The 15,894-nt window shown below is 39.9% G+C and overlaps 1 protein-coding gene across 1 annotated transcript in view; it reads left to right on the top strand.

Moving 5' to 3' along the window:
* Window positions 1-15,894, top strand: part of LOC124804843 (probable ATP-dependent RNA helicase DDX10) — an 87,192-nt gene that overhangs the window by 27,425 nt on the left and 43,873 nt on the right. Inside the window, exons 4-8 of the mRNA XM_047265193.1 lie at window positions 2,006-2,127; window positions 3,091-3,212; window positions 5,905-6,106; window positions 6,849-7,011; window positions 9,446-9,635. Of these exons, the coding sequence (XP_047121149.1) occupies window positions 2,006-2,127; window positions 3,091-3,212; window positions 5,905-6,106; window positions 6,849-7,011; window positions 9,446-9,635 (799 nt within the window). The remainder of the gene's footprint in view (window positions 1-2,005; window positions 2,128-3,090; window positions 3,213-5,904; window positions 6,107-6,848; window positions 7,012-9,445; window positions 9,636-15,894) is intronic.

Here is a 15,894-nt window from a genome sequence, read left to right as displayed (position 1 = left end):
TGACAGCGGTCAGAGTGGTGGCACAGTTGGTGGTTGGTATGCTAGATATGAACAGAGGTATTTATGGAGCCATCTGAGAGATTGAGATCAACATCTACATCTACATCCTTACTCTGCAAACCACTGCAAAGTACGTGACTTTTGGGAAAGTGGCTCATTGAATTGAGAAGTACCAGGTGAAACAAATTTTGGAGTAGGTGTTAGATTGTGGAAGGAAGAGCAAAAATTGTCCTTGCAGTTAGTCCAGATCATGAAAATTCATCAGTGAATCTAAACCAGACAAGGTATTTTATGTGTTGACCCAATAAGAAGGATGACCCATAAATAACTTGGCATGGGGCGGTGCCATCCAGGTACCCATGACAGTACCACTGATTTGTTTGTAGATTTGGCCTTCAAAAGTGAAGTAATTTTGTGTCAGGATGTCATTAGCTACAAGTATTGGGAAAGAGGTGGTTGGTTTGGTATCGGGACGATGTTGGGAACGTAATGTCTCACGGGTGCAAGGCCGTGGGCGTGAGGAATGTTGGTGTACAAGGATGTGGCACCCATAGGGACTGTTAAGAAATCTGGTGCTAACAGGAGGCATTGAAGGAACTGAGCAGTGTCTTGATTGCAGGATGGGAGATGATGTACAATAGTTTGGAGTTGTTGCTCAGCAATGACAGAGATTTGTTCTGTATGAGCAAGCCAGACACGATGGGATAGCCTTTAAAGAGACCTGTGGGCTTGGGTTTGTGGAGCAGGTAAAAGGCTGGGGTGGATAGGTGGGTTGTTAGTGTGAAGAGGGAGATAGTATTTGGTATGAACTGAGGAGCTGCTGCTGAGGTCATGTTGGACTTCTGGGATGGGATCACTATCTTAAGATTTGTAGAGAGAAGTGTTATAAAGTTGGCAGGGACCCTCTGCCCTACTATCACTACAATTCATGACCACTGTGATGGAGCATTTGTCTGTGGAAAGAATGAGGTGGTCTGGATTTGTTTTCAGGATACAGGTAGCTACGTGTGCGACAGGAGCGATGTTGAACTCGCTGTGGAGTACACATATTCATAATTAAATATGTTTGATTGCAAATTGGCACACAGTTTTAAGAAACACGTGTTTGTAAATAAACATTTACAGTCCCACAGTGCAGTCATAAATAAACACATGCAATTGGTTAATAGTCAGTTTGGGCAGCAGGAGTCGGTAGTGGAGAGTATGTTAAAAACAACACTGGAATTAGATGATCGAAAAGAGGCTGCTGCCATGAGAGCAGGGGTTGTAGTATGACACTATTTAATGTGATGGACCGTTAGGATAGCAGGTATTCAAATTATGCAGTGGAGGGTGGCCAGAGTATGTTTTGAAGGCAATTATTGTTGAGGAGAAGAAAGTTTAGACTTATTAAGGAATAAAAAATGGACAGTGGGTTTTAAATAAGGAAAGAAAAGCAGAAAATCATGTAAAATGGTGTGGGAAGTAAGAGAGTTGAATCGGCACTATATAACAGTAATGAAATTGGTGGATGGAACAACATATAAAATAAGGGAAATCACCCACTTCCCTATAGCAAACTGATAGGTGGGGCATAGAAACACATAACTGGAAACACTATGTGCACTAGCTTTTGAGCTCTTGCATTTTTGTGGTAAAAAAATACACCCCCAGCCCCCCCCCCAATCCCTCCCCACTCTCTCTCTCTCTCTCTCTCTCTCTCTCTCTCCTCTCCCTCTCCCTCTCCCTCTCCCCCCCCCCCCCCCCCTCCCACCCTCGGCCATGGCCTGACTAGTTGTTGTTTATAGCTTTCACAATACTTAGAAGATAAAAGTGCTGTTCTTAACTGACATCTATTGTCTATGTGGTGCTTCAGAATCAGTTCATTGTCCTAGGAGATGACATGCCTGTAGTTTGAGAGGTATTTGTAAAACAGTGCAATTGTAGTTCATTTCTGAATGCCCCTTACAGTCACTGTACAGGTTGGCATAGTTTATTTTTAGTTAATATTCTGCTTTTCTACCAGGTGGGAAAGATTTACACTTTGAGAAGAAGCGCATGGAACAAGTGAATATAATAGTGGGGACACCAGGACGCTTGTTGCAGCACATGGATGAGAATCCTCTCTTCACATGCCACAACTTGCAGGTTAGAACATTATCTATATGCTTGTTATTCTCAGTACTTTTAAACATCAACATGGAATCTTATTAGTTTAGTATCTATAGATATATAAGAGCGTTTTCACTGACTTTCCGCGTATAGCATCATGAGAGCTCCATTATCCACCACTTTTTCGGAATATCTCCCCCTCTTCCGTGTTCGCCTCCTCAATACTTCTCTCTCTCTCTCTCTCTCTCTCTCTCTCTCTCTCTCTCTGTGTGTGTGTGTGTGTGTGTGTGTGTGTGTGTGTGTGTGTGTGTGTAAGGGGGGGGGGGGCAATGATAGCTTGTGCAAAGGTTAATGCAACTGTCTGAGCTGTATGGGTCTGTATCCACATCACTCATTAATGAAGTGAAATAATGGGATGTGAAAGAGTACCTATAAACTATAAACAAAGGTGAATTTGAAAATTTCAAAAGAACATTTGAAGAAAGCAACTTCACAGTCAGCCCTCATGTGTACTTGTTTTATTGCTGGAAAAACTCAGTTTTTATCATCAGAGATCATAGGCATTAAGTTTTTATTTACAGGGTCTTCTGAAACTCTACCACTGGATTTTCATAGCAGTAATTAGAATCAGTCTTCAAATGTGTTATATTCACAATTGTTTATGAAAGTACTTCATAGTTGATAGAATATATTAACTTCTATAACCACTCAGACAATAAATCTGTGTGCTTTTATTTCAAATGTACAGTTTAGACAAGGAAAAATAAAAACACGTAAATTGTATTGTCCCAATTTTTTAAAAATGATTTTGTATACTCACCATATTTCTGTGATTTTGAGAACTTGGAAACAAATAATTGACCATAATTTTCAAACTTACCATTTGTGTAGGTGTGACATGTTAAAGTTGATGTGTATTTTTGTGTGATGAAGCAAATTAGCATGAAAAGTACTTTTACGAGTGCGCCTATAAATCCAAGATTATGGGCTTGTTCACAGATACTAGTGCTTGATGAGGCAGACCGTTGCCTTGACCTGGGATTTGAAAAGACAATGAATAGCATCATTGAGAACTTACCACCCAAGAGGCAGACACTGCTGTTTTCTGCAACACAGACCAAGTAAGTATGCCAGTAGTGATACACAAGAAAGTTTGTTCTTAGAACCTAACTGAATTCTTTTCTTGAGTCGTGGCATTTGCAGAAGTTATTGTAGTGCAACATTTTGTGTAGTGTATAACATAAATGTTTTGATTTCTTATTAATTAATTACTTTTTTTTTTTTGCAAGAAAATAATAAGTTGCTTGGCTTGAATTGTTGTCAACTGGAATGATGAATGATAAATTTTAAAATATTATACACACATATTGCAAGGTAGAATCTAGGAATTTTTCAGTGGGCAGAATGCTTGAAATTTATTTGCAAAGTTAGTTGTTATCCACTGAATTCAATCTGATTATTACATTTTTTTTCTCTTGTGTACACTGCTTACACATTACAGCAGTGCCATCACACTTATTGTACTTGATATCTTGTTAAACTTGTATGGCAACTATTTGTAATGGTTTCAGTATGCAGCATTCCTTATTACCTTACCAAAAATTTATTCAGGAAAATTGATGAGCCTAAACAGTATGACCATTGCCCGCCGTGAGACTGAATGCAGTGTGGTAACATGACTGGTATGTGACGCAATGAGGAAAGCTTATAAGCAGAGCAGAGGAGACTTGGGAAAAATTAGCAACAATACAAGTCACAAATGGGGAGATCTGCTGACATAAGTGTCTTTGACTAACAGCTTTTTGGAATGAGCGTCTAGGAAACAGTGATGCTGATCAGCTGTTCTTGTGTTACTGTTCGAGCATCAGTGGAAAGTGGGTGAAGAATCATGAAACTGCAAGTAGATGAAAATGTGTTGGATGACCATGCCTCACCATGAAATGCTGTGATTTTCTCACTCTTTAAAGCAGAATAGATGGCAATTTGTGGCAGGTATGATTATGGAGTATAATGCTTGTAGATACACCGGTGTTTTTGAGGACACTGTCAGTGCATATTGTTGAATGTGTGGGCATACCAGTAGATAACACCTGTGTATTCCCACATTGACCCAATGACATTATTGTAGTGGGTATGGGATAATCAAGATTGGATTGTGGATCAATGGAAATGTGTCACATGATGATTGGATCATGTGCCTTGTTACAAGAAGTTAATGATTTTGTCCAGATACAGTTATCCAGGTGCACATCTGCTCAAAACAAGCACTGTGCTACTAATGCAAGCTGGTGGTTGCAGTGTTATGCTAAGAGGGACATTTCAGCTGGGCTTCTTTGAGATACGTGGTAGTAACCCAAGGCATCATGACAGTTCTGGTGTATGTAAACGTTATTGCGGACCACCTGCATCCCTTCTTGGTTGATGTCTTCTCCATAAGTGATTCCATCTCAGAACTGTATAACAGTGAGTGTCACTACAGTGGTTTGAGGTACAGTGGTTTGGGGAACTCGTGTTGATGTCTTGACTACCTAATTTTGCCTGGTATAAACCTGATGGAACACGACTGAGATGCTATATGGCACCATCTAACGACTGGCCTGTAATTTCCAGGAGTTGTATGGCCTGTGTGTGGAGACACCCTGTGACGTTGTATGACCTGTGTGTGGAGACATCTTGTGACAAACCTGTAGGACACTATCAAAGATTTGTTGAATCTTTTCGATGCAGAATCACCGCTGTATTGCATTCCAAAGTTGGACCAACACTCTATTAACCATTTGATCACATTGTATTGGCTCATCTTTGAACATAGTTATCCAATGTAAGTCACTTGTCCCATGGCAAGAGTTTTCATATGAATACTAGCAGCCTGCTCTGGCTTTGCACGGGTAACACTAAGCACTTACAGCCGACAGCCGGATGACTTGCCTGGTATGTTTACAGGCCATCAGAGACCAACATTAGGTAACTTGAACACTATCAAATCACTTAAATGATATAAGCAGTACATAACAGGAAAGCTCTCGTTAACCATGAATGTTATCTGTTCCATATTTAATTGACCTGTGGAGTAACATCTCATTGTAATGGTGAGAGCACATCATGATTTAATTAATGTGTTTATAACAAATGTAAATATTGTATGTGAATTGTGTGTGCGTGTGCGCGTGCGCGCGCGGCGGAAAGGATGGGCTTAATTGACTTTGGATTATATACAATTTACTGGTAATTAGCATTACAATTTCTCTTTGTTATTTGGTACCTACATGCTCTTCCAGTGCCTGTAAACATGTATTTAATAAAATTCCATAGATAATGTATAAGTAATAATCTCTTGAGAGGGTGCAAGGGAGTATTATTGTTGTCATGTAAAAAAATCCTTTCTCAAAGTTTATATTTAATGTCAGAACTTCCAGTGATATGTTCCCAAACAATGTATCATAAATATTCTCAGGTGTTATTTGTGGTATATTGTTTGGCTTGCATTATTGTTTCCCTCAGTAATTGATCGAAATCTAAAATTAAACAAAAATTAGCTCAGTCTTACTTCTGAGATTTAGTTCAGTGTGGCATGAAAACTTTGAGATAACTTGCACTAGCTGTGAATGCTTGCATAAGATGTGCGTGTAAATTCGGTTGTTTGATCACATCAGTCCTTCTTATCCTCAGTCAGGCTGATAATTTTAAGAGGAGACATTCTGAATATGTTTTAATCTAGTACATTGTGGTGATTTTTTTAAAGCGTTAGATGTTAAAGTAAGAACATATTATATTTCCTAGTAGAATCATAAACTACACTGATTTGAACTGCAGATCGGTTCGTGACCTGGCACGTTTGAGTCTAAAGGACCCCTGCTATGTGTCAGTGGTGGAGAAAGCTCAGCACTCAACTCCGGAACAGCTGAGGCAGAGTTATACAGTTGTAGAGCTGCATGATAAGATGGCTGTCCTGTGGTCTTTTGTACGTTCACACCTCAAGCACAAAATCCTGGTTTTTCTTGCCAGCTGTAAGCAGGTAAGATCAACATAGTTCTGTTGCTTGTCTGCCAACTAATGTTTTCATACTTTACAGCTGAAGTAATTTGACTACACAGTTTTTGTTTGGAGATTATTGTGAAAAACATTGGTTTCAAATGATGTCCTAATGCTAGAGCTTTAAATAGTTACTATGTTTTACTTCTTAATGTCAGTTTTTAGCTTTTGAAATTGTAGGTTGGTCCCCCCCCCCCCCCCCTCCGCCTTTAGTACCAAGATTTAATTTCCCTTGTGCACCATAGCTCATAATCACATGTGGCAATTTCAACTGTGTGCACAAAAATAATACATCACATCTTTTCCATGCCTATGAATGAGGGTGTGTACATACTTGATTTAATGGAATATATTTCAAGTTTGTGTCAGCCTGTGGATAAAGATGAAATGTTTGCGCTTACATTGGGATCGTGTATTTGAAATGCACTATTTATATGAATGTGCTCACATCCACTTTGAACTTATAAATAATGGTCTAAGGTTGAAATTCATCAGTAGTGCAGAAAAAGCATGTATTACAATTGAACAGCAACAATGAAAATGGTTCTGTCTCTCATATGAGCATTTGACTTGTATAAGAACTAATGGAAGACAAGAGATTTATTTTATCCTGCATGTCGATCATATGTAACAAGACATGTTTTCTGTGTTTGATGTGCATGTAATCAAAATATAAATATCTTGTATATATTTTATAATAAATGAAGAATGAAATCCATGTCTAGGTAAAATACCACTATGAGATCCTTTGCAAACTGAGACCAGGTATATCAGTTTTGGCCCTGTATGGCTCTCTCCATCAGCTGCGAAGGATGGACATATACCGTAGCTTCTGTGCAAAGAAGCATGCTGTAATGATTGCCACAGATCTTGCAGCACGAGGGCTTGGTAAGTATTTCAGTTCACTTACCACATATAGGGTTTAATTGAAACATGTTTGTTATATCTAATTGCTAATGAATATGGTTCCAGCATTTTGTAGTCACTTGTTAACATTGTTTACAGCTGGATATACTTGTTGACGATTTGAATTAGAGCTCACTGGTCTGTTAAGAGAGAGAAGGAATGGGAGGGAGACCGAGCACCTTTTTTGACTTGGCAAAAGAAGAAGGGATATTTTGGTATTTTGGAAGTCACCTGCCCTTGGACTGGCCATTGGTGTGATGCTCATTGTTGCTTATTGGATCACAATCAGATCATAGATGTCTGACACACGAAACACTCCATCTTGGAATTGTAGAGGCTCTGGGTTTTTCGTGTGCCTTATGTGTCGAGGGTATTGTGAATACCTCTCTTTTAGAGAAAACCCCAGCTGCCAAAGTTAACTGCCATAGGAAGTGTGTTGATGATAGTGGTCACTGTTGACCTGTTGAACCTTGATTAACTGTCTCTTTTCAACCAGGGAGTGGTCAGAATGCTAAAAAGGTCAGATAACCAGAGGAGAATAAAGCAACTCATTTACAGATCTCAAAACTATGTAATAAGTCAAAATTAAGTAAAGAAAATACATTTATAACTAAGAGAAAGGAAAACTCGGAACAGTCTAGGGACTGAAAATATGTCTTAAAAACTGTAAAATGTTTTCTGTTTCAATTTCGTAAACCTTGGCTTTGTGGCTCCATCATGCCACTTCCTTGCTTACAATAGGCCCATAGCTATAGTGGTTGTCTGTTGTTCGACATATTAGAGGGCAATCTTAAATTCATCCTTTGCTGCAGAGTGGCTAATCGTTTTGTCTTCCTCTCCTGTTGCTAAGTGGTATACTGTTGCAAAACAAGATCGATGTACTGACCGTGTTCAGGTCTTTCACAGGTAACAGCAGCAGCACCACGGACATCTGCAGGCCATTCCTTTATATCAGCATGCTGGATATCATTTTGAAGAGTATACAAATCATTGACTAAATCTGCTGTCTGACTAGAACAAAACTACTTCTACAATTTTTGTTGAGTGATTTTCTCAAGTTATTACCAACCTTGAGGAACACTGTAAATTGCATCTTTTATGTGGAGGCCTTTCATTGCCTCAAAAAGACCACAACCTTCTTTTGTGTGCTCTAACGAAGTGCTAATGCTGTTTTAACAAGTCAATAACACCCTGGTCCATTGGTTGGATTATTGAACCCATGTGCGTTGGGGAGGACAACAACATAACTTTTGTGTCATCTTGTTGAAGTTCAGACTTAAAGGGGTGCCTTGGGGCATTATCTAGCAATACAAGTGCATCGGGTGGTAGGTTTTTGGATTTCAAGTATTTTTAACAACCAGAACAAATTAATCAAAAATCATTCTTTAAAGAAGCTACCACTAATCTGCGCACTTTTCTGAGCTTTGTAATAAATAGTAAGTGCCAACATGTTAAGGTTGAAGGTTCTTGGTTTTATAGACTTGCTGATTACGGACACCAGTTTATGGTAACCACTTGTGTTGCTACATGGTGCAATGATCAGGCTGTCCTTTGCTGTAGTGCATTTAAAATAAGTTGCACCTTTTGACAGTTAAGTACGGAGCGAGTGGAGGGAAACGTAGTTATCAGAGTGTGCCGAACGTATCAGGAGGCGACAGTAACACCAGGCTTGCTTGGCGCGTTACATGTCAGCCGTGCAAGTTGGTCAATATATAATCTTTCTCAAATGATTTTAAACAGACTATATGGTAATAAACTCTGAGTCTCGCACATCTTATATCTTCATTCATCATATTCATAATTAGTTATTCATCCAGATTGTATCTGGTTTAAATATCTCTCTCTCTCTCTCTCTCTCTCTCTCTCTCTCTCTCTCTCTCTCTCTCTCTCTCTCTCACACACACACACACACACACACACACACACACACACACACACTCTCTCTCTCTCTCTAAGAAAAAGAAAAAAACTCCACTTCAAGTTGAGCTACAAGCCTGTATGGTGGCTACTGGACTTACATTTTGGAGAGCCAGGCTTCAAACTATAAGGACTTAGGTTTTCTGAAGTTGCTTCCATTTTTCAATTACTTCTGTTCAATCAGTTGATAAGCAGACATCGCTGTCCTGTCTAACAAATTCTGAATCGGCGTCTGATTTTAGAACAAATTTTAAATACTTAAGTAATAACATCACAAAAATCATCTCTATGGATATCATTCGTAGTAGTAAATTGAACAAAGACCAACTGCATGCTATCTATTGCCTGAGGTGATTCCAAAATCTTCATCAGGTGCCCCTCCCCCCAAGCACTGGTTTTCCAGTTTTGGTGCAAGTAGGCTATGTAACATTAGCTTACACATGAAAATGTAGTGATGACTCTTCTGCAAGTATTTATATTATTTCTGTCTTCTTATCAGATTTCCCTGCTGTTGACTGGGTTGTTCAGCTGGACTGTCCAGAGGACGCACACACGTACATTCACAGGGCAGGGCGCACAGCTCGCTACCAGGCTGGTGGAGAGTCCGTACTGGTGCTGCTGCCTTCGGAGGAGAAGGCTATGCTGCAGAGATTGGAAGCAGCTCGTATACCACCTCTGCAGTCCATTAAGTAAGTTCACCTATCGTGTATGCCACAAAAAAGTGTGAAATGTAAGGAACCTGTAATCTTAAACCATCAATGTGTTACTTCCAGTTTAACCTCTCATCAATGGACACACCTAAAAATTTTGAAAATTCTACCTTAGCTACAGACTTGTGTTCAAAGTCTATATTTATGACTGAAGTTGTGCCATTTACTGTACGGAACTGTAGATACTGTGTTTTATGAAAATTTAAAGAGAGTCCGTTTGCTGAGAACCACTTAATAATTTTGTGAAGAATATCATTTACAATTACATGACTTAGTTCTTGGTTTTTAGATGTTATTATTATACTTGTATCATCAGCAAAAAGAACTAACTTTGCATCTTCATCAATGTGGAATGGTAAGTCATTAATGTATATCAAGAACAATAAAGGACCTAAGACCGAACCCTGTGGGGCCCCATACTTGTTAGCCCCCCAGTTTGAGGAATCAGCTGTTGTTTTAACATTACTTGAACCACTTATTTCAACTTTCTGCATTCTTCCAGTTAAGTATGAATTAAACCATTTGTCCACTGCCCGCCTCCAACCATAATGATCTAGCTTATCTAAAAGAATTCCATGATTTACACAATCAAAGGCCTTTGAGAGATCACAAAAAATACCAATGGGTGATGTCTGGTTATTCAGAGCATTTAATATTTGATCAGTGAAAGAGTATATAGCATTTTCTGTTGAAAAGCCTTTCTGAAAACCAAACTGACATTTTGTTAGTACTTTATTTTTACAAAGTTGGGAGGCTACTCTCGAATACATTACTTTCTCAAAAATTGTTGATAGAGCTGTCAAAAGAGAGATTGGACAGTAGTTGTTGACATCCGATGTATCCCCCTTTTTATGCAATGGTTTTACAATGGCATATTTCAGTCTATCGGGGAAAACACCCTGCTCCAAAGAGCTATTACATACGTGGCTGAGAATCCTACTTAACTGTGGGGAACAAGCTTTAAGTACCTTGCTGGAAATGCCATCAATTCCGTAAGAGCTTTTACTTTTCAATGAGTTTATTATTTTACTGATTTCAAAGGGAGAGGTTGGTGGAATTACAGTTGTTTCAAACTGCACAGGTATGGCCTCTTCTATTAGTAGCCTTGCCTCTTCTAGTGAAGATCTAGATCCTATTTTCTCCACAACATTTAAAAAATGATTATTGAAAATATTTTCAATTTCTGATTGTTTGTTAGTACACTTGTCATTCAGTTTTATGGCACTAAAGTCTTCCTGTGCTCACTCAGAGGTCCACACTTATCATCCTGCTCCACCATAAGATTACTATTTTTATCAAAGACCTCATTATTGAAAGGGTGGTCTTTCAGTGCAGAAATAAGGACTCATATTTTAATGGAAAGTCCTGGGTGGGATAAAAAACAACATGTAATCTTCTGATGGTGGGATAGTTCTTCTTTTCAGTCTGTGGTGTAAACGACGGTTACTCATCTATTTTTTCAACTACCCTAGTGAATAATAAAACAAGCACTCCTTCTCATATGTAAATGCAGCACAACCACACTTTTACATCCCCAGAATTAATGTTTTCCCACTGTTGACAGTTTTTATCGCTCCTGACAAATACCCTGTACCCACATTGCTAATTCGCACCTGATTTTTGCGACTACATATTTATTATTTTCCTGCGATTTATGGAAAAATGTTTGTGGAGAAAAAATTGATGTAAAATGATGCTGGCATGGCGTTGGCCATCAAGCAGTGTTTATAAATGTTAAGTGGTTAAGTTTCTTGACACCAGGGTGCTCTACTGAGCGGATTTGAACTGGTAAGTGCGTGAAAGTTGGAACAATTCATCCCTTATCTCTTGCCTCTGCCGAGCTCTACATGTTGTGGTGGCTGATCGCAGCATCTAGGTTCGTCTGAATAAAAATATCGTGACCAATCACAACCGTTTCCAAACTGTCTCCACTGTGCATGCACAGTTTCTCGATTGTTGTAATAGTGATACCTTTGTTGAACTGTATTTAGCACGTTTCGTCATTTGGCGATTTGCAGCACTAGTGTCGCTATTTGACGCCTTCACTCACTTTGTGTTGCTCAGATGTTTCTGGTTTAAACACAGCGCCAGTTATGTATCTTTTCATGCGGAGAAAAACATGTTTTGAGTATTTATTCTCATTGTCAAGTGATTACACACTTATGTGTGTATTTTTTGTGATGTTATGCAAACAGACAATGTGACTAATTTTGTGTGTGTGTGTGTGTGTGTGTGTGTGTGTGTGTGTGGTTTTCTACATAACTGAGGAGGCACTGTTCCTGATAACATCAAAAAGATGACTGTAGTGAAAGAGACACACATGCAAACACCACTCAATATATTTATGTAAATATTTTCTCTTGACAATGAGAAAAAATTCTCAAAATGCATCATGCTACACATGAAAAAATACGTAACTGTTGCAGTGTTTCATTATTTAAATAATGAATGATAGCTGCAGGCTTTCCAAAAACATTGATTATGATGTATGAAACTGAGTCAAACGTTTCTACTTCCCAGACTGTTACCAGTTCCAGTTACATCAGCGGTATTTATTAGATAATAAACAAGTCCCTGTCAAGTATTTTGACACCTATTATATACATATATCATACGTGAAGTGTGAAAATGCAAGGGGGTATCTTATGCATAACTTTTGCAGCTTATAATGTTGTTTCCCGCTTTTTCATTTTCCCCACATTTGACACTTTTTTTTTTTTTAAGTCACTTGAAAAGTGTAAAAATGGGTTTTCACTGTATATTCTACCATGAGTTACAGTTCATCACACCTCATACAACTTCAAATACACGAAATGCAAGTCAAATAGTTATTACCAGTTGTTTGAAAATTCTTTTCCAAGCAGAGTGTATATATCTAACAGATGTCAAGACAGACTCAACTTCTCTTCTCATGACTGTAGTCAACTCATGAACATGCACATAAGAACAAATTAATTTTGCCACAGTATACTATTCAAAATGCAGTACTTTACAAACAATAAACAGTGCATGCAAAAGCCATTCATCACCTAGAAAGACATGGGAGCAACACGTTACTTTTCTCAACATGACATATTACACCTCAAGGCATGGTGGTGACTCTTTCTTGTGTGTGTGTGTGTGTGTGTGTGTGTGTGTGTGTGTGTGTAGGGAGGGAGGAGTAGATGACAAGGGAGGCAGCGGAAAGAAAGGTGTGATTGTAGATTAATGAAGTGAAGTGAGAGGCATATTTTCAGCCTCTCGAGCCTGAATGGGTATTCTGGCACAAGATGCTGGAGTTGGCAGTCATGTGTCCATGAGGTTTGCTTGTGTGTGTGTGTGTGTGTGTGTGTGTGTGTGTGTGTGTGTGTGTGTGTGTGAAAGAATGGAGCATGTTTGTGTGTGTCTCTTACTGACGGAGGCTGTGGCCGAAAGCTATATGTGAGTGTCTTTAATTGTGCCTCTCTGCAACTTGACGTTTATTCTTTACAGTAAGTAGCAATCTATCTTTTACTACATTGTTGACAAGATAAACTGTGGAATTTAACAATGTGTTATAAGGAGAATTCCCATCTATGTAATCCAGAGAAAGTGGTGCAATGGGGCAGGTTTGAGATCCATGTTGCATGGATTGTGAAGCAACCATTGAAGTCAAGAATATTATGCTCAGTAACATTTTCTGTCACTGGGTGGTCAACTTGGCTGTTGTTTACAGTTTGGCAGTGGCCATTCATTTGGGCAGACGGTTGGTGGTCATGCGCACATGAAAGACTGCAGTGGTTACAGCAGAGCCAGTTCTCGACACGAGTGCTTTCCCATGTGACATTGCCTCAAATAGGATTGGATGTGCCTGTGACACGGCTAGAATTGTTGGTGCTGGGTGTGTGCATAGCACATACCATACAGTTGGATCTTCCATGAGGTGTAATGTATGTGGCTTAAGGATATACCAGGCTATCTTTTACATTGGGTAGGCGATGAAATACTGCTTTGGCAGAGGAGGGAAGGATTTTCTTGATTTTGGGACACAATTAATGATAGTTGAAGCACTGGAGAAGGATGTGGCTATGTTTCCAGTCTCCCTTGCAGCTGGTTCATTGGGGCAGCTAGAGAATTATCAGCATTTGCAGGTATAGCGTGAGATAGTAACTAGTGGATTAGGTTTGGATGGCAGTGCTCGTGTATGAAGGCTTGGCTGTCACTTCAGATGCATGTTCCACAAGTGATCAGACTGTGTGGAAGTGAAGGCAAGTATCAAAGTGAAAGTACTGTTAATGGTTTCTACACTTTATATGGACAGAATTTTGATGAAGCCACCAGAGAATAGGTGCTCAGTAGGCATGAATGTGGCACACTGGGCTAAAGAGGTTCAAGTGAGGTTGCCATGTAATTTATGCCAAAGATTGGTTTGTATATCTCCTCCTCAAAAAAGTAGTAATGTGTAACATGCTCAGGTGTATAAGAAATGAGGCAGTGGATTTGAAGTCTTCATCTGAGTCAGTGTTGCTGGTTTGGCCGAAGATCTCTCCTTTACCTGATTCCTAAAGTAGAGACATTCTTTTCCTACCATCCACTCTGACCAAAAACGTACTTTTCATCTTACCTCTCCTAGTCTATACATACATCCAAGTGTTACCTTCTTTCACTTGCACCCAATCAGCCCCAAGTTACATGCCAGGAATTCCTTAGCTAACCTCACCTCACCTCACCTCCAACCAGGCTTCCCCTTCTTCCCCTTCCCAAGAACTGAAACCACTCATCAGAAGGGGTAGCACATTCTTAAAAAAGACGATGAGTTCTTCCTTATTCCAGTATACAAAGCCTCCACCACTGTCATACCGAGCCACTGAGGTTACCTGACGGAAGGTATCCACTAACTCTTGACTCTTCCACCTACAAGCCCTTCTGTAGTGAGCCAATCCCAGAAGTCCTATATAACCTGTAATCCCTATTCAAATCCCAGACCCATCCCAGAACTTCTGCCCTAAATCCATTCCTATTTTTTCACTCCAACTACCCCCACACATGAGCTATGTGCTTCCTGAAATTCACAACCATTCTGAACATCGTATTGTAGTTGCTTATTGTGATCTAATGGAAAGAAGCAGAACTATTGCTTACAAGTACTTCCAACTCAATGCCCACAGCCAAACTTCTTGTATCAAAGACAAACGAAATTTTCGTCAACATCTCTCATTCATCCCCAACCCATTTCCATTTTTGCAAGTTTGCTCTGGGAGCCATTCTGTTAAACATTAATCTCGCCATCAACTCATTCCAGTGTGAGAACACAATTCATTTTCGTGTTGGAAGGAGCCTTACGTTGCACCTCTACTCTCAGAGTATCTCTAGTACGAAAGCAAGCATATACATCTAAGACAAAAAAGGAACACAGGGATTAATTAGAATACAGAACTTCCCTGTGGCAGAACAAGATGCAAGACCTGCCCTGTCCACCCATCTACCCATCCAGCACCACCTACTCCAGTCATATTACAGGCTTATCCTGCCCAGTCAGAGGCTGGGCCGTGTGTGAAAGTTGCCATGTCGTACATCAGCTCTGCCACAAATACTGCACAGCTCTTTTTTGTTGGTTTGACTACCAACCAGTTGTCCACCACGATGAATGACCACCACCAAATTGTTGCCAAGGACAGAGTTGACCACCCGACGGCACAACACGCAGTTGAGCACAACGTGCTGTTTCAATGGCGGCTTCACAACGCGGGTCACCTGGATCATTCTCTCGACCATTGGCTTCTCTGAACTAAGCAAGTGGGAGTCATCCCTACAACGCATCCTCCACTCCTGTAGTCATTTTGGCCTCAATCTCCAATAACTCGATGCCCCACACCCTTTCCCTCCCTCCACTGTGTTGACTTCTCCCAACTCGTGACACCTTCAGTGTGAGCTGCTGCCCACCAGCTCCCACAACTGTGCACCACGTGCCTAAGGCTGGTATTACACTATCAAATTTCTTTGTCAAAAATCTTTGTCAAAGATATTTGATGGTGTAATAGGGAACTTTGTCAAATGCCGTCCAATATTTGATCAAATCTAGGGCCTTGCTGGACATTTGATCAAAGAAGTCGCTTGTCTTCTGTTCACTGTAATGTGACATGTTACCACATGGAGCGCTAGCATCGCTGCAGCGTTCTGTCGCCTGTAGTGTTTTTATAAACATTGCCGGTAAATACGGTTGGTGTGTGCCGACAACTACAAAATTAATAGAGATGTATGAAGGCGATGAGGCGCTTTA

Source organism: Schistocerca piceifrons, chromosome 7, assembly GCF_021461385.2.
Source record: "Schistocerca piceifrons isolate TAMUIC-IGC-003096 chromosome 7, iqSchPice1.1, whole genome shotgun sequence".
NCBI lineage: Eukaryota > Metazoa > Arthropoda > Insecta > Orthoptera > Acrididae > Schistocerca > Schistocerca piceifrons.
Note: the sequence above shows the minus strand (reverse complement) of the source record. Positions and strands in the feature narration are given on the sequence as shown.